The sequence below is a fragment of the Telopea speciosissima genome, chromosome 11 (genome assembly GCF_018873765.1).
Source record: "Telopea speciosissima isolate NSW1024214 ecotype Mountain lineage chromosome 11, Tspe_v1, whole genome shotgun sequence".
Lineage (NCBI taxonomy): Eukaryota > Viridiplantae > Streptophyta > Magnoliopsida > Proteales > Proteaceae > Telopea > Telopea speciosissima.
This window is the reverse complement of record NC_057926.1, coordinates 33,388,333-33,408,123: the sequence shown is the minus strand read 5'-3', so window position 1 is coordinate 33,408,123 and position 19,791 is coordinate 33,388,333. Positions and strand designations below refer to the sequence as shown.

General features: G+C 40.3%; 1 protein-coding gene and 1 non-coding gene across 2 annotated transcripts; both read right to left on the bottom strand.

The window, feature by feature from the left end:
- Window positions 1-3,696: 3,696 nt before the first annotated feature.
- Window positions 3,697-3,770, bottom strand: TRNAI-AAU. Its single transcript has one exon. It is a non-coding gene; the product is annotated as a tRNA-Ile (tRNA).
- A 14,575-nt stretch (window positions 3,771-18,345) lies between these two features.
- Window positions 18,346-19,125, bottom strand: LOC122644982. Its single transcript, XM_043838337.1, has one exon. The coding sequence runs from the start codon at window positions 19,123-19,125 to the stop codon at window positions 18,346-18,348; it is 780 nt and encodes a 259-aa protein (XP_043694272.1).
- Between the last annotated feature and the right edge of the window lie 666 nt (window positions 19,126-19,791).

The following is a 19,791-nucleotide window of genomic DNA, read 5'->3' as shown; positions in this document are numbered from 1 at the left end:
AAGGTACTCCCCCATGGCCTCGGTCCAAGCATAAGCCAAATCAGCCTCAGCCTCCTTCCTCTCTTGCTCAAGTTTGGCCTTCAAGGCCCGCACCTCCTTCTCGTTTTGGACTCAAAGAGAATCCATCTCGGCACGGAGGGCCTTGAGGTCAGACTCGACCTTCTCTATCTTTGCCTCCGCCTCCCAATGCACTTGGATGGCCTTTCTGGCCTCCTATCCCGCTGCCTTGGTATGGGCCTCGAGAGAGGCATTGTCCGAGATCGCCCCCTCGAGCCGAAGAGCAGCCTCGACCGCCTTAGAGAAACCCTGAGACAAATGAGCAGAGCAGATGTCAGAGTATCGACACGGAAAAACAAAAATAGTTAATTGCATAAGGGAGAAAAACTCATCATAGCCACGTCCTGAAACAGCATGGATAAGGGCTCGGCGTTGCTCAAGGCCAAGAGCAGCTTCTTGTCAACAGGGAGGTGACCGGTGTCAAGCCACTCCTTAGTATGAGTGGCCGAGGTCAGAGCTGAGTCCCCCTGAAAGAGACACCAGACGGGTCAGATCGGGAGGTTGCTGGACAAGGCCCTCCCCAAGGCCAGACTGGCCACTCCCAAGGCCTAGGACACCCCAGGGGGATTGATACCCTTGACGTTGAAGGAGAGTTTGGGGAGCTTCGGATCCTTTGGTGGGCTCTAATCGCCCTTCTCCCTCTTCTTCTTCTCCTTCTTCAGTGGGCTCAGCTTGCCCTTATTCTTCTCGGCCTCAAGGCTGACCACCATGTCCTTAGGGCTCTGCATGGCCGACGCCTTGCCCTTTCCAGTTTTGGAGGCCTCAGTCTTCGCCTTGGTCTTCTTGGCCGCCTTCCTCTTCCTCTCCTCTGCAAGCTCGGCCTTCAACAGAACCGAGTCAAGCTGGCGGACGTGGCCGACCACTGCAAGAAAGGAAAGAAAGGTCAAACTACAACAGAAAATAAAAAATCTCAAGTGCGGAGCTCGGTTCGGATTTTCCTACCCGGGGTCAACCTCCACAACTGGAGGAATTCCTCATTCAGGAGCTGTTGAATATCGAAGGGTGTCTGCCGAAGAATCTGGTCGTACAAGGTCTGCTCATACTCATTCAGAGGCAACACCCGATTGATGTAGCTCAGTTTTATCTCCTTCCACTCGGTTCAAAAGGGACAGTTAGGGATGGTGGCAAAGAAAAACCTCAACTTCCAGTGCTTGTTGGAAGTCGGCACATCGACGGGTGAAATAATACCACCCATTGTCTCGGTATCTCTTTAAATACCAAAGCCGAGCAAAAAGGTGGATGGTGGCAGGCCGACCCATCCTGGCGAAGAAGACGTGGAAGCCGTACATAAGCAGCCACGTGTTCGATGTCAGTTGACCCGGGGATAGGTGAAAGTGATCTAGGATCTGGTCCACCAGGTCGAGCACTGGAAATCGGAAGGCATATTTGAAGGCGATCTCGTACAAGGCCACCTCATCGGGCTTGATAAAGCAGGCCATTTCCCGAGGATGTGGAGCTCGGAGTTTGATGTCCTTGGGAATTGCATACATTTCCTTGAGGACCCGGATCTCGGCCTCGATGATCGCACTCTTGATCGAGCTAACGCTTCCCTCGGTAGGTTCTGGGATGTCCGAAGAGGAATCGACCAAACTGATTTCATCATCAGAAGATCTCTCTTCGTCCGACTCTTCGTCTTCGTCGGAGGACGATCCCGAACTCCCAACACAGTCCCCACGGATGGGCTGAGCCTGATGGCTAGACTCTTGAGGAAGGGGGGCTTCGGCACCGTTGTTCAAACAGGATTCCACAGCCACGGGTTCATCCGAGGCCGAGCCCAGCAGGTCTATTACGGGAGAAAGGGTGGAGAGCTCTTGGCTCGAACTCACGATCTCTCGCACCCTGGCGAGCACTTCACCTTCAGAATCACTACCAACTAATATGTTGAAATAAGGGAACTTACTAGTTGAACGAAGATTGGGCGACGAGCCGAACACAACGGAGAGCTGAATGCTTAGGAAAGTCGTGCACTTGGAGATCTGAAGACTCTGATTAAGCCGAGCTCTCTGAAGATTTGAATAGTAATAAATGGAAGATGAACCTTCGCTAATTATAGCCACCGAATCGCCAAGATCCAACGGTCGAAGAACGTCCAGGGTAGGAAATCTAACGGTCCAGATCAAGGGACGGTTCAAATTCTCAAGTGTCATAATAGCTCCGAGTGACGTGTCACTGACAGTGCAACTGTCAGAATCCATACGAGACATCAAATCCTCGTAGAGGAGGGCTCGGCCTCTGCCTCGAAAGGAAATGATCAGCACACCGAGAACCGTACTCATCAAGATCGAATCGATGAGTGGGGGGCCTATGATGAGCCATAAAATAGCCCACCATTCAGAGGGTGACACGTGGATGGAACCAGACTGAACCCGAGAATCCAGCCGAACCAAACGGCGGGGCCCCAAATCGGGCACCAAAGGGGAGGCGATCGCCCCACTCACCGACATGGCCAAGCACCAAGGCCGACCGATGTCAATCGCTAAGCACTGAGCCGAGCCCACCCTGCTCGGCCATACGGCTGAGGATCGCCAAGGACAAGTACCTGCCTGAGCTCCTATGCAATCTACAACGGTAACACGTTGGTCGTGCCAAGCACCACATCGAGGTTCAAAATGCCTGCCATTCGAGCCGAGCACCGTGCCGAGGTTCAAAACACTTGCCATCTGGGCCGAGCATGAGATCGAACAGTAGGGGCGCGGCTGTCCGAGACTGAAGCCCCGCCAGAAGCGCCTACTACGGCCCACCCGAAATCACGGGGCCACATCATCATACCTCGACAATTGCGGGACGCGAATTGGAACATAATCCCGCAATGGAATCGAGTCACACTCCAATAAGGACTCTTACATCATTAAGAGTCCAACTCCGAGAATAACTCTCCACTCTACTCCACATGGAAGAACCCAACCAAAAGAGGACTCTTACCATTCAAGGACTCATCTGACCGCCTCAACCTCATCCTATAAATACCCAGGTATGGATCTCAAATGCTCATCTCACTTTTCACTAAGTAGATACGCTATTGCACTAGAGGCCTAACTTAAGCATCGGAGAGTCCTTGGCCGGAGCCACATTGGCTCTCTTGTGCTCACTCGGTTTTTGCGGGCTCATCCTTGGGCGAACCCTGTGACGGAGGTTTTCATGACGCACTGCCTTATTACAATATTGGATATATGTAATATGTGTTACGGTTTTTTTATTTTTTAATCACAAAACTGTGTTGAAAGGATAATATAAGAAAATAAAAATGTTGGAATAATCTTACTACATTCACTCTCTCATCTTTTTCTTGTTTAGACACTCTGCTAGCCCTAGCACACTACTATCGGCACTCCTAGTTGTGCTAGCGTATCGGCACTCCTAGTTGTTAGTAGTGAAGGAACAAAGATGATGAAGGATTGTTGGTGAAGTCTGATCTCAGTCTTAAAAGAAGATACGACCTGGTCTAACCAACAAGATTCTCAATCCATCCATACTCCGTTGCACTACCAGTGAATTTTCAACCAATTATGCCCTTATTTTAGGTAGACCGTAAAAAATAGAAGAAAGTTTTAAAACCAAAATTTTCAACCAATTATGCCCTTATTTTAGGTAGACTGTAAAAAACAGAAGAAAGTTTTAAAGACAACATCAAAATAAACTTGGCCCATGCAGGTCTCGAACCTGCGACCTTCGCGTTATTAGCACGACGCTCTAACCAACTGAGCTAATAGGCCAATATATAAAAATTATGTTGGAATATATTTTTTTTAAAAACACCACAAGAGAAAAATTTCCTTACATACAATCTAAGATTTGATTAAATAGTACTTTATTATTGTGAACAAAACTTTGACAACTTCTACTTGTGTTGGATACATTTTCACTCAACATTTTTTGATAGAAGAATGCAACAATGGTCAATTAAGAGGTTATGTTTTAATTCATTTTCTTTTGTTGCCTTTATCTGTTTTTAGTTAAGAGTCATGCACAAAAAAGAAGAAAGTTTCCACATAAAATCAATACAAAATGTTAGAATTTTGCTTGAAATTTTTTTTTAGAAACAAAAAAAAAAAAATCAAAATAAATTTGGCCCATGCAAGTCTCTGCAACCTTCGCGTGATTAGCATGACGCTCTAACCAACTGAGCTAAAAGGCCAATATAAGAAAATAAAAATGTTGGAATATTTTTACAACATTTATTCTAAAAAAAGAAGAGCAAATGTAGCATGTGTTAGCTTATTATAATATTATTAGATATATGTAGCATGTGTTATAATATTTTCTTATACAAGTTTTGTGATATAAAAAAAAAAAGGGAAGCATATCTCATGTGATTGAAATTAGTGTCTTATTATAATATTAGATATATGTAGCATGTGTTATTGAATTTTTTTTTTTTTATCACAAAACTCTATTGAAAGGACAATATAAGAAAATAAAAATGTTGGAATATTTTTACTATTTTCACTCTCTTCTTTTTCTTAGATGAGCGATTAAGTATGTCCGCTCTATGTGGGCGAGTGAGAGATGTAACCAAATCGGGTTTGGACTCGAGGCCCATACCCGCACCCACTTGGGGCAGCTGTGGGTCAAGAGGGCCCACTAGGGCTAGGGTTAGGGTTAGAGGAAGGGGGCCACATGGTGGTCCCCCTATTCTATTTATATATTGAGTGAGAGGGGGCTGACATATATATAGCTTCAGACGTTGCCCCTCCTCTTCCTAATTCCCACGTCTCTCTCTGTCGTCTCTCGGCTCTCACTATCTTTCTCCCATTGAGTGTGGTTGTGTTGTCAAGAGGCTTCCATCATTGCCTCTGGACTTGGAGTGTGGACGATCAATTTCTGTCGATCACCTATCGAGTGCACCACCGCGAGGAAGTCGCTTCGTTGTTCGTTTAGCCGTCAATCAAAAGTCGTCTCGATCCTCTTCCGCTGCGTTGCGGATATCATGCTACGGAGGTAATGGTCGATATCCATTCTTCTTTGTTTTAATAGTGACCATAATTAAAAAACCAGGTTTTTTACTCGGGCAAGTCACCCGAGTCGAGTCAAAATATAGTAAAACCTAGTCAAGAGTCGTGTAGACTCACCTAGTATATAAAATGACCAAACTCGGTCCATGTCTCATGTGACTAGGTATTTTTATCGATTCAAATAGAAACTCACTGAGTCTAAACTCTCTCTCTCTCTCTCTCTCTCTCTCTCTCTCTCTCTCTATTCTCTAGCCAATCATTCATTCAGTTATTTTCCTCTACTGCTTCCATCGTTATCTTCATCGATGGTTGATGCCCCGCAGCCAGAAACATGTAAAACTCATATTCCCAGCCCCTGGTCTCGAGCCCTATGAGAAATTGAGAACTATTTGCCGGTAGAGATGGGAGATGATGCTTATTTCTATCTACTGTTGTCGGTGATCTGCCCATCGCTGAATATAGAAGGTAAAGGGGAGGGAGTGAAGAATGGAACAATTTTCTATTAATACATGGTAGGATTGCTTTTATTTTTTAAATCAAAATTAATTTAAAAATAGAATTTGGGAAAAACGGTCAACTCAAGTTGTAGACTGCTTCTTGAATACCATAATCGCCTATTGCACTAGCAAAGATTTCGGATTTCTCACAAGAAAACCCTAAATGCAAGCTTGGAAATCTTTTAGATCAACAAAGCAAGTCTTTGAACCTTTTTTTTTTTTTTTGGTAAATAGTCTTTGAACATTGATTGGCTTGAAATGAAATCCTTCAAAGCAACGTATTACATCCTTCGCACTACAGAATAGGAACTTGAAGCCCTCTCTCATGGCAACATCAGGATCTAGGGAATTCTCTAAGGCCTGGGCAAGTAATGGAGGTCTTGTTTCACCCAAACTTCCTCATTGGTATGTGATTAGCTACTTACCCCTGTTACTATTGAATTTTTCAAATTTATGATTAGAGCACTTGGAAGTAGTTAGATCTTTGGGTAGAGATGGTACGGAGGATACTTTTGTGGTGGTGGTATTTTGAGATAGAAGCAAGAGAAGTTTGAATTTTGGAAGGCAATATTTGGTGTAATTTTATAGGTATTTTAATTTCATATACTTGATGGATGACTATATGACTTAAATTAGACTTAGATGGATTTCGTTTAACCCTGGGTGTTGTGGATGATTTAATTTAGTTTCACACTTCCCATTTCTGAACTGAGAACATATTCCTGGGAGATTTTTCCCCCTTGGGGATATCCGCTCTACACCGATCCTGGACGTCCGCTTTGATAGCTCTAATAAGGCAAGGCATAGTCTTCATTTTAGTTTTGAAAAGACAAAAATTTCTCTCCTTCCAGATATGCGCAACTGTCGCACAAAAAGCCAATTTAGCGATGCACCCAATCAAATCTCCCTTCAAAGTCTTGGTGATCCACTTTGCTTCTATAAGAATACCAGCTCCTGGCCTTCTAGCTGGAGAGAAAAGACTCAAAATATCTCCCCATACTTTTCTAGTAAAGGAGCAGTCAAAAAATAAATAGTCTCTATTCTCCAATCCTGCCCAACAAAAAACACAATACAGAGCAACCATCTTCTAGCGTTTCCTGAGTTGATCTTTGGTTGGGAGCCTATCTTTCAAGCATCTCCATGTTGTTATTGAATGCCTAGGAAAACAATTGCCAAACCATATCGAACCTACCCAATCAACCTGTGGAAAAGATGATCTCACCAAACTCTAAGCAGATTTTGTAGAGAAGGACCTTGTAGGGGAGGCAGCCCACAAGATAGAATCTTCTTAAAGGAGATTAAGTCTTCTAATTTTGTCCAATTGCCCCCAAACCAACCTGAGAGACAAGGAAGTGGGATGGCCATGGACCCACATTCCATCCACTAGAATAGATTGCACCAAAGCCAATCTAAGAGACCCTGTATCAGACCTGATACGATCCCCAAATCTATTAAAGAGTACCCTAGTAGGGTGCCAAGGATCCAACCAAAGAAATGTACCTGAGCTAATCCCTATAATGTGGTGAATAAAAGGTTCCACCCGAACCCGATACTTCATCATCTTCCGCCAAACCCAAGAGCAATTCTGAGTAGGTTGGACAGTCCATATAGAATCCCCTCGCAATTATCTATTCCAAACCCACTTCACCCAAAGTGAGTCTTTTTGGATGCGACCCACCAAATCATTTTTATAATATCTGCTATATTCATATATTTGATGCACCTAAGCCCTAATCCACCCTCATTTTCCTCTCCAAAGAAGACCCCGACCATAAAAAATTTGAAAACATTGACTCCAGCTTTTTGATGATAAAACCAGGCAATCCAAATAATCCCAACCAGTATATATCTCCTCCCTAAAGAACCGAAACAATTAATTGAAGATGACCAACAAATGAAAGGAAACGAGATTTCCACCATTCCAATCTCTTTCTAACCAAGTCAAAAAGAGGAGCCCAAAAATGTTGCTTTTTTACTGATGTTTGGACAGCAATTTCTGGAGATCAAACCATCGAATTTTGATGATCCATACGTTGTTAGAAATGTATTTGAGCTTAATATCCAATGGTGTGGGGATCAACCACAAATTTAACTAGAAACGTAGTCAAAAACTATGCCCAAAGTAGGGGACCGCAGCAATGTATTTTGATGAAATGATGGCCAATAGTGTCCTCTTTGCACAAAAATCTTGATTTTCCTGAAAATGATAAAACAAAGCTTTTCCATAAGTTTCAGCCATTTCTGATAAGGTTTGGGCACCCAAGTCACAATAAGGGTAAAATGATCATTTTCTACCGAGAAACCTCTGGGAGCAATGTTAAGCTCAAAATGTCATCATTTGGAGTGTGTTTTATGGTGACAAGATTCAATGTCTATAGTCGCCAATGTTGTGTTCGCAACATGAATGGCACAATAGGACTTTGTAGCTAGATTATCAGGACTCACTTTACTAAATCATAGGTATACAAAAGGATACGTATAGTGGCCATTGTTTTGGGTAACTTTGTAATGTCCATATTTGTTTTGGGTTTTCATTAATTAGAGGGAAAAAAATTTCCTCGTAGCCAATGTACTGTATGCACTCTCATATTGTTTTATTTTATTTTCTCTCTCATCTACTAACTATGTGGGCCCCATTTGGATTATACCATTCCCCAAAGTACCATTGGTGTGCCATGGGAGATTCCCCCTCCCCTACTGCTGATGTGTGGAACCCTCTCTTACTAAAAATAAATATTGTGTGGTTTATGTAGTAAAGTAGTACCAATTTTAGGGTAATATTATAACTTTCCAATAATTAAAGGCCTTAAAGTATCAATCATGAGATACCTCTCTAGATAGTACATCTAGATAATCTGCCCTCATTAATAATTGGATTTATCAAAAATATCATCTTAACCTTTTCTCCATGATATATATATATATACACACAAGATCTAAAGTCCTAGAGGACTTACAGAAGCGGATTGAAGGGTTAGTTGGTACTACTTGATTGCCGAGAAGAAAGGGGGACGAGGGTTGAGTTTTAATGCAACCTAATTGGAAGCACGGATCGGGAGAATCGAAATCACGTTCCCTACGTGACCAGGAGTTGATCACTCGAACAAGAAAATCAAAATTGCAACGGAAACTCCAATTGTGGGTTCCAAATATTCAACTTAGCGATTTTCATCAAACTTCATAATCTGCCTTCATTCAATCATGGAGGATTACATATATAGACTTGGGCTGAGTATGAATAAGGAAGGAAAAAAAAGAAAAGAAAGAAAATATTCAAATCTCTAATCTTCAATCAGCCAAAAATACTTCAATCAGAATCTCCAATCAACCAAAAATTCTTCAATCCGAATCCAATCTTCTCTTCAATCAGCCCCATATACTCTCACTTTGAAATCCAATCTTCAATCAACCCAATATACTAGTTAGCTGATTAATCCTTTATTTATTTAGTAATAATTTATTTAGCAACTGAGATAACTCCAAATCTTCCCTCTATTAGGTGCAATTTCTTTCCTTAAAAATATTGGGAAGATAAGGAGTGAATGGGCTATCCATGCAGGCGCTGACCATGCCTGGCACGCCTCTCCTTGACCTGGGCCAACCTTCGAAGAACCTTGGGGTGTGAGGTGGCAGCTTTCACTTTGTTAGCTTCATGGTCCAGGTCCAGGGTTGCATCATTCCCTCCTGGTTGAAAAGAATTCGTCCTTGAATTCTTGCCCCGATCAATGATGGTTGTCGCCCCACCGAGAACCGAAAACCAAGCAAAGTTATTGGTGATATCTCTAATTGAATATACCAGAATTTGCAACTCGACTTCACATTTGATGATGATAGCAATTGATGTATTCATGGTTCGAATAAATGAATGATTAAAATATGGTTTGTTGATGATGCTTATACCTTGAACAAATTGATTTAGTGACGGAAAAGAAATAACATCCAAATACGGATCATCATATGTACTAGCAATGTTGATTCACTGGAACGTGTCTCCATTCATCTTTTTTGCTACATCGTCAACGATAAGTAAAGAAAGTTACACACTTGCAATGGCTCCAAATATGGATCTTAATATGGTGTCGTGTTCATCATTTCATTTAATGATGTTGTCTCACCATGTAGTACTTCTAAAATAGAATCAGGTTCAAGGTTTTCAAAACCATCATGTTCGTCGACACACTCATCTTGGTACTCATCAAACTAGGGAAGTTTTATCAAATCAACCTGGGTGACATCGATCACCTTCAATGTCGATTTGTGAAGCCAAACTTGTAGTTTCCGGTTCATTGTCATTGAAGGTCATATCCCATATTCGTGGAGTCCAATCGGGATAGCTGTGTCGATGAGTACTCCTCATTCAAACAGATTATCGACTCTTTGAAGACAAAGAGTAAGCAGCAAATGTCTCCTCATTCGGAATCAGATGTTGCGAAGCTTTCCTCAACGCTTCATTCTCGAGACGCAGATTAGCAATTTCTTGCTGAAGACGCAACTTTTCTTCTCTCTTGCATTGATATTCTCGACAAGGACGGTAAGGGTAGCTCGTCGAGGCACCATTACAGTCTTTTGCTCTCGCAATCCTAGGCTCTAATAACCAAATAATGCAACCTCATTGGAAGTTACGGATTGCGAGAATCGAAATCACGTTCCCTACATGACCAGGAGTTGATCAATCGAACAAGAAAATCAAAATTGCAACGGAAACTCCAATTGAGAGTTCCAAATACCCAACTGAGCAATTTTCATTAAACTTCATAATCTTCCTTCATTCAATCATGGAGGATTACATATATAGACTTAGAACTGAGTATGAATAAGGAAGAAAAAAAGAAAAAAAGAAAAGATTCCAAACTCTAATCTTCAATCAGCCAAATATACTTCAACCAGAATATCTAATCAGCCAAAAATACTTCAATCAAAATCCAATCTTCTCTTCAATCAGCCCCATAAACTCTCACTCAGAAATCCAATCTTCAACCCAATCTTCAATCAGCCCAATATACTAGTTAGTTGATTGATCCTTTATTTATTTAGTAATAATTTATTTAGCAACTGAGATAACTCCAAATCAATCCAAATCTTCCCTCCCTTAGGTGCAACTTCTTTCCTTAAATATTGGGAAGATAAGGAGTGAATGGCCTATCCTTGCAGGGGCTGACCATGCCTGGCACGCATCTCCTTGATCCGAGCTGACTTTCGAAGAACCTTGGGGTGTGAGGTGGCGGCTTTCACTTTATCAGCTTCATGGTCCAGGTCCAAGGTTGCATCTAGTTTATAGAAGGGTATGTTATGTTTTACTTTTTTCCCTAGGCCCTTTTGTGATCGTAGTTTGTTTTTCTTCTTCCAACGTAATTATGGTTTTATTGAGATACTATAATAAAGGCATCTAGTTTTTACCCTATGATTTTCGTCCTCATCAAATTCTTAAAACTTTGGAAAATCATATTGTCGTTTGTCTTTTGATCAACAGATTTCTTCTTATTACTAAACATCAGAATATCTTCAATCAGAATATCTTCTTATTGAAATAAGGGTTTTCTCTTAAATTAAATGTCTCAAAATTTTGCATACTATATTGGGTTTTCTGTTTTGGTTTTCCATGTATTCGTTTCGTGCTTTAACCCTCGAAGTAATGAGGGTCTAAACAATAGTTTCAGATGTACCTACACCCCTGTAAGTCTTTAGTCTTTTTAAGGATTCTAACGTCCATGTGGTTAGCTCGACATTGGATGAACTATAATAGCCATCACTCATCTTCGATGAAAAAATGTGATTTGATTTATTTTTATCTAATATAATTATTTTTTTCTTGATAATGTTCCCTCTCTCTCACCTTCACTTTGATACCTTCTTCTTTTTCCTCCTACACCCTCACTATACAGTTTCATGTATACTTCTCTCTCTCTCTCTCTCTCTCTCTCTCTCTCTCCACCCACTCTTTTAGGGTTTTTTTTTTTGGGCGTAGGATCTCATGTGTGATGTGAATATATACATATGATGGTTAGATGGCCTCACAGTCATAAATGTTAGGGTAGCTTTGATTCTGATCAATTTCAGTGTTAATATATCTTATTATTTAACTCTTTTGATATTCTTTGTTAACTTTGATCTTGCATGGTAATAGCATGCCTCCTCCATTTGCTCGTAGCTGGCGCTATCCATAAGTAACAATGGGAGATTTAAGGTATGATTTGTTTTTTTTTTTTTTTTTCCTTCAGCTTATCATAGATCTGTGGATCTCTCTATCTTATGATGGGTCGTTTTTGAACCATGCATCCAATCCTGGTGAGTATAAAAAGGCAACTCTGATCTACTTCTATTAGGCCTTTCCACCTTAGTTTCTCCTTCCTTTAAGGGTGTAGATCAGTCTGGTTCAGTCGATTTCTCTTGGCATATATTGTTGCTTGGGCCTAAATCGAGACCAACCAATTAACCAGGCCAAGCCTGTGAGTTTAGAGGCAATTTCCCTTCAACCACGACAAAGGTAGAATTATCGACTTCGTATAGTAGGAAACATTAATGACTCCATACAGTAAGACGAATAATAATGATCCTAGTTGGGTGTACTTTTCCTTCACCCAGGGTGGTAGAAAATGTTCTTCTTAACTTTTTCTTTCTTATCATTCCTTAACTACTTTCGCATTAAATGGTATAGATTTCATAATTTTAAGGTCTAAGAAGGTTCAAATTCATTTAAAAAAAAAATGGTTTTGTCCGTGTCTCTTCTCTTTAGATTTTATGGAGAAAGGTTCAAGATTTCATAAATTCATGGTTGTGCATAGTCTTCTTTTTTTTTTCTTTTTTTTTTTGAAAAAATTGCTGGTTTTATGGAGCTTAGAGAGAGAGAATTCTAAGGATTTGGGCCATGAATCAGGGTACTGAACTGGTAATTTGGGAAAATTAAAAAGTAAGGCAAAATAGTCAATTGAATAGTTCGATGTACAAGGCATCCTCATATGTGAATGGATAAATTGATACAACTTTTGTAACTATCTTAACTTATATTCTCAGAATGGGGGTGTTTCTTTAGTTGTATTGTATCCAAGAACTGATGCTTTGGAGAAAAGATAATTTCATTTGAAAGAGAATAGTTTAAGGTCTTTGTCTATATGTCATTGTGTCCATGTATTTGGTCTTCTTTGAGGGAGAAAAGTTAATTTGTGTTTGTGCCTCATGTATTGGACTATTGCACAAAATCCTTATAAACCACACAGGCTTCTTTTGGCTTCTAGTCCTTATGGCCAGAGTAAAGCCTTAACTTTCACAAGCAAGGGTAAACTAGGTTGCCAACTTTTCAATCCATGGAGCATAACACTAACATTATATATTGTTCAGATGTCTTGGTAATACACCTTACTTTCAATGGATACCTTGACAATGCCTTATTCCTCTACTGACAGATCAACCTATTGCACCAATTTTTTATTTCATTTTTATTAAGATGAAGGATAAGAATCCAACAGGTTTTCTTTGAAAGTGGCTGATTTGGCATTAATTTGTGGCTTTATGGAGGAACATGAAACCTAATCATGATGCAAGAAAACAATAAACAGAAAGAAGAAGCAATCACATAGATGAATATTGATTTAAGTTGTATGTTTTTTCTCATTATTTTACACCACTTTGGTTTTTTGTTCTTCTAGGCCTTCCTCTTTTCCTTTTGAAGCCTTTAAGTTGCACCAGATTTCTCCTCACTTGGCCAGGATATATGTGTACAAATATGCATGCATGGACACAAGACGACGGATTTGGAAGTACCTTCTCTTTTGTACTTTAATCTTTTCTTCTGTAATATGAAAACCTCACCATTGCAAATTGCAAGAAGACTGATGTTTCCCATTGCCCTAGGATCATGGCTTGGTAGAATATTCCTCTATTGTTAGTTATCTACTTTAGTCATATTGTTTACTAACTTCTAATTGCAGGTTCAAATTCTCTGTTTCCAATTTAACTTGTGATACTTTTGCTTTTATTTCAATTTAGGCTTGAATTTTTAACAGTATGTGGACTTTAGAAGATATATGCTAAAATTCTTAAACTGTATTCGATTAGGTGTAATGGCATGGTTACCAGCAAAATAAGCAAGTAGGGTTTTTTTTCGCAAATTAATCTTGGTTGTTAATAGCATTCTTCTTTTCCTAATTTTACAAGTATTAAATATGGGTCTTTAGCCCAATTGGTAGAGTACTTGGGGTGTGAGAAATGACTCATACTTCAAGAGGATGGAGGTTCGAATCCACCAAGTCCCTCATCTATATTTTCATTTTAACTTCAATGGTAGTGTCATAGGAAGTGGTATTTCATGATGTAGAGAACCTAGTAGCTTACACAATTGTGTCTATCTAACTTGTTTAATTTTGACTATAGATTCTTTGTTATTTTATAATTCTTACTGCATATTTTTCTTTAGGATGTCTTTGTTAGATACTGTTTGTGCTATGCTATCCCCTATAAACTCTTAGAGCTCTCTCTCTCTCTCTCTCTCTCTCTCTCTCTCTCTTATAGAAGTATATAAAACTCAGTTCCTGATTGGCTCAAACATTATTGGACCTTATGTGGACAAATGTTGTGAAATTTTGGTTGTTACAATATCTAGAAATAATCGGAGAATTATGTCATATTGGAACAATAAATATTGCAATCCATAAACAGTTCAAAAAGGAAATGATAAAGATTCTGATTTTACATTATTTCAAAATATTTATGAAAGGCTTAAAATATAAATTTTTCTCTTTCAACCCATAGTTTCCATTTTTTTTATTTTTATTTAGCTAATTTCTCTTCTGCCAAAATATCTGGCTCATTTTAAGAAAGTAGTCTTCAATGGATACAAAATCTCGATACAAAATTTCTCTTTGCACATTTGAGAAAGTCTCATTACCTTATCAACCAAAATAATATGCTCTCCAACATTTAACAGATGCTTACACGTGCATTTGCACGAGCATATTTATTAGTGTATATATATATGAGATGACATTCTATAATCCCATTTCATATATGTAATAAATTCTAGGCAAATCTCTTCCGTATGAGAGGAAGAATCTCTTAAGTTACTTTTAGGATCCAACCACTACAAGAAAGGGGGCAGCGCCTCCACTTAGGTGGAGTATACAATGGCGATAATTTTTTACTGTTGCCATACACATTATTCAATAGCAGTTAAAAAAAAACATCACTATATAGAAAATTTCAGGAACGGTAATATATTACCGCCACTATATATAAGTAACCTACAGTGGTAATACAATACTACCTCCATTTGTCACTTTGGCACTGGTTATTATAAACCACCTATGATTGGTCCAAATTAAAAGTGGAATAGCATTAACTGCAACGAAAGAGAATGTGTAATTATACATTTAACTATAGTAATATTTTACAGCCGCTATTTTATAAGGAGTTAGCAGCGGCATTAAATTACTGCTTTTGATTGGTCCTAATTAAAAGTGGTAATGTTTTAACCGCAACTGGAGTGACCTGTTTCTTATATTTAATGGTGATACCACATTATCGCCGCTTTTTATGGGAGTATGTAGAAGAGATCATATATATATAACCGCCTCTGCCTGGCACTATTTGGCGACGGTTATTATGGACCACCTCTGATTTTTCCTTTCTCTGAGTCTTTAATCCAAGTAGAATAATATAAGAAAATGAGCCCATGTTCGTTTTTCTCATAACATGTGCATAAATTATGACTTTCTTTTTAAGAGAAACTAGCTTGAGAGAATTTCATTTTGGCCATTAGCGATGCTAGTAATTAGAATAATCAATCAAAGTTAGGTGAGAGATTGATAGAAAACAAGAAAAATTTCAGACAAGGAATGTGTCCCTAATTTGGGGTTTTCATAAATCTTGTTCTAGTTCTACATGCACATAATATGATTCTCTGGACAGACTCCCACTAAATAAGCATATCAAAAGACTCTGCTAAACAGACTCCCACTAAATAAGCATATCAAAAGACTCTGCTAGTCCCATACAAGTCACATGACCCCTGGAAACTCCTACAGAAAGAGCCTTGGTGAGAGGATCAGCCACCATCTTCTCAGTAGGAATGTGTGCAACATCAACTTCTCCCTCAGTCACTTTCTCCCTGACTAGAAGATATTTTATTTCAATGTGCTTTGAGCTGTTGGACTTCTTGTTGTTCTTTGAGAAAATGACTGCAGAGTTGTTGTCACACCAGCGCCGCAAAGGTTTGGAGATGGAGTCAACAACCTTCAATTCTGTAATGAAATTTCTCAGCCATACTGCCTGCTTGGTTGCCTCAAACAATGCCATAAACTCTGCCTGCATGGTGGATGAAGCAACAATCGTTTGTTTGACACTTTTCCATGAAACTGCACCTCCACCCATCAAGAAGACATATCCAGAGGTTGACTTCATGTCATCAGTGCAACCACTGAAATCTAAATCTGAGTAACCGACCACCTCAAGTCTCTCATCTCTTCAGTAGACAAGCTTGAAATCCCTGGTCCTCAGTAAGTACCGCATTACCTTCTTAGCAGCAATCCAATGAGCCAATCCAACATCAGACTGGAACCTACCAAGCACGCTAACTGCAAAGGCGATGTCAAGTCGAGTGCACACTTGTGCATACATCAAGCTTCCAACAGCTGAAGCATAAGGCTTGTCTTTCATAGAATCTCTCTCAAGGTTATTCTTCGGGCACTGCTACTTGTTCAACTTATCCCCTTTGCTGATGGGTGCATCATTCCCAGAACATTGGGACATATTGAATCTCTTCAAAATTCTATCAATGTAAGCCATCTATGACAAACCAAGAAGACCTCGCTTTCTATCCCGACTTATCTCGATGCCAAGTACATAGGTGCTCTCACCCATGTCCTTCATCTCAAAGTTATTGGACCAAAACAGCTTAGTTTCCTGAAGTAAACCAAGATCACTGCTGGCAAGAAGGATATCATCAACATAGAATACCAAGAAAATAAACTTGCCCCTAGTAGCCTTCAGGTAGATGCAATTATCAATTGCATTCTCAACAAAAATAAAAGAGGTCACTATTTGATCGAACTTCAAGTACCACTGTCTCGAAGCCTGTTTCAGTCCATACAGTGATTTCTTTAGTTTGCAAACTTAATGCTCCTTCCCTTTCTCTTCAAAACCCTCGGGCTGACGCATGTAGACCTGCTCAACTAGATCCCCATTCAAAAAAGTAATCTTCACATCCATCTGATGTAGCTAAAGGTCAAAGTGTGCTACTATAGCCATGATTATTCTGAATGAGTCTTTCGAAGATACAGGGGAGAAGGTCTCCTTGAAGTCTATGCCCTCTCTCTGCGTGAAGCCCTTTGCCACAAGTCTGGCCTTGTAGTGTTCTATGTTTCCCTCATAATCAGTCTTGGTCTTCAAGACCCATTTTGATGCAATGGCTTTGCAGCCCTGTGGAATCTCCACCAACTCCCAAACACCATTATTGTGCATGGATTGTAACTCTTCCTTCATAGCTTTCACCCATTTGTCAGACTCCCTACTATTGATTGCCTGCAGAAAAGTAACAGGATCCTCCTCCTTACTGATGTCAAACTCACACTCATTCAGATATGTGACATAATCTAAGTGAATGGTAGACCTGCGAGTCCTGGTAGATCTCCTCAAAGGCTCAGGGTCTGCAGTAGTAGCCGTGTCGACTGGTGTCAGATCATCGATCTCAGGGAGTGGCACATCCACAACTATAGTGGCAGGGACAATAGGATCTGGAGGCACATCCACATCAACATCCATGTGAGAATCACCATCTACAATTAATAAGGGCCTGCTCGACTCCGATGCCACACCAGAGGTTCCAATCTATCCTTGATCAAATCTCAAGTTCTAGGGAACAAAGAGATCTCCTTCTGACTCAAGAAACTTGGCATGGGTGGTCTCCACAATTCTATTCCCTGCACCTGGGCAATAGAATCTATAGCCCTTAGACCTTTCTGGGTACCCCACAAAATAACAGCTCACAGTTTTTGGGTCCCAGACTTTCCGCTGTGGATTGAAGAGTCTGGCCTCAACAGGGCAACCCCAAACTCGAAGATGCCAAGGCTAGGCTTCTTACCTGTCCACAGTTCATAGGGAGTCTTGCTTACTGACTTACTTGGCACTCTGTTGAGAATGTAGGCCGCAGTTTTGAGTGCTTCTCCCCATAAGGACTCTGGAAGACTAGTATTACTAACCATGGTTTGCACCATATCTTTCAGAGTATGATTTCTCCTCTCTACTACACCATTTTGTTGTGGTGTGCCTGGCATGGAGTACTGTGGAGCTATCCCCTGCTCCTGTAGATACTTGACAAAAGGTCCAAGTAGTTGTCATGTATCACCAGCTCTGCCATAGTATTCTCCACCCCTATCAGACCTGACAATTTTTATCTTTCTACTAGAGTTCCACCTCAGCCTTGAAGATCATAAAAGCGTTCAACGCATCTATTTTCTCAGAAAGTAAGGAAATGTAACCGTATCGGGACTAGTCATCTATGAAAGTAATAAAGTAACGCCGGCCTCCAAATGCAGGATTTGGGAAAGGTCCACATATGTCAGTGTGGATGAAATCTAGGGCCTCACTGTGATGAAATGCATCCTTCTTGGTAGAAGAAGTCATCTTCCCCTTTATACAGTCAATACATATTTCTATGTCCTGAAAATCCATCTCATCAAGTACCTTCTCCTTGATCAACCTATCCATTCTCTTTCTAGAGATATGGCCTAACCTTCTGTGCCAAAGAACAAGAGATTTCTCATCCACTAGTTAGCGTTTAGTGCCAATGTTCATAACCCAAGAGGAGACACAGTTCAGTCTATACAAACCATGTGCCCCTTCTTCTTACACTAGAAACACTTAACACCATTTGAATCTTGCTGCCCTGTGTTGTCTCTGTTGCCCTGTTGCCCTCTATTGCCCTGCCCAGTCTGATAGGGTGCAAATCTACCTTTCTTTGAAAACCCCCTGTGATTCCTATGAGGTCCACCAGATGAGGACCCCTTGCCCAGTGTGAGATTGGCACTTTCAATCTTGTCCCTGTTCATTCTTGCCTCTTCCTGCCCAACTATGGTGATCAACTCATCTATACTCCATTTATCCTTTAAGGCATTGTAGGTGCCATGAAGGTGCTTATACTGCCCTGGGAGAGAATTGAGTGCAATGGTCACTAGGAAGTCGTCATCAAAGTTTATTTCCAGCTCTCTAATCTTGTTTCCTAAGGCGACGAGTCCCAGAAGATGTTCCCTAGTACTGCCATTTCCATCAAATTTGGCAGTGGTCAGCTTGCTCATCAAGTCACCTGACTGAGCCTTCTTGGAAGATTCAAATTTTACTCTAATGGCCTCCAAGTACTCAGTTGCAGTTGCCTTCATGGTGATGCTATCTTTCATTATCTCTGGGATAGCATGCTTTATAACCTTTATGCATTTCCTAGTTGCAGTTTCCCACTTCTCATGTTCAGTCTTCTTAGCCTGAGTACTGGCTGGGGTGAGATCTGCAAGCTTGGGCTCTCTCAGACAAAGATCTAGGTCCCTAAGGCAAAGATAGACCTCCAAATCCTCATTCCAACTTCTATAATTTTCACCAGAGAGCTTGGGAATGTCCAATAAACCATGACCTAGAGACATCTGCCATAGGGATATCATAGAATCACACATCTATCACAAAAAAGTAAAATATAAAATATCAGATATTTAAATACCACTAACTAATACTGGTTGTATAAACTAATGTACCAGCACAAAACCGAGAGTGTCAACTGAATCTACATCTCTAACCTTTAGGTTTTGAAATGCACTGGTCCACTCAATACTTTGCAATTACTGTGGGACAACACTAACCTTTGACAGAATTGTCACCTTTGGGTAAACAATTATTCCTAGGTCAGTTTCTCCCTATATGTGTGTGTCTATTATTTTGGTCTTGGATGATGCTACCTTTGGGTGAGCTTCACCACTCTTTGCTGTTATAAGAATGAAATTTAAGTTATTGGGTATTATAACAAAATCAGATTTTACCACTTTGGTGGATTCCATCTGACCTTATTAGAGTACCCAATCACTCATGATGCAGCAATGGGGTGTTTGTTTATAAATTCAAACAATTCAATACATGAATATTATCACACACAACAATTCCATAAAGTTGTTCTGCATTACATCATGTCATAATGTTACATATGTTTGTGTACGATCAATAGGAAATAAGCAATGCAGGAACACATGTTTCAAGAATTGTAAAACACACTAAAAAGCTCATTGTGGGTCCCAGAAGCAATAATTGAAGCAAGTGAG

Coding starts and splice junctions, on each gene's coding strand:
- LOC122644982 (XM_043838337.1), bottom strand. CDS start 19,125: ATGTCTCTAGGTCATGGTTTATTGGACATTCCCAAGCTCTCTGGTGAA.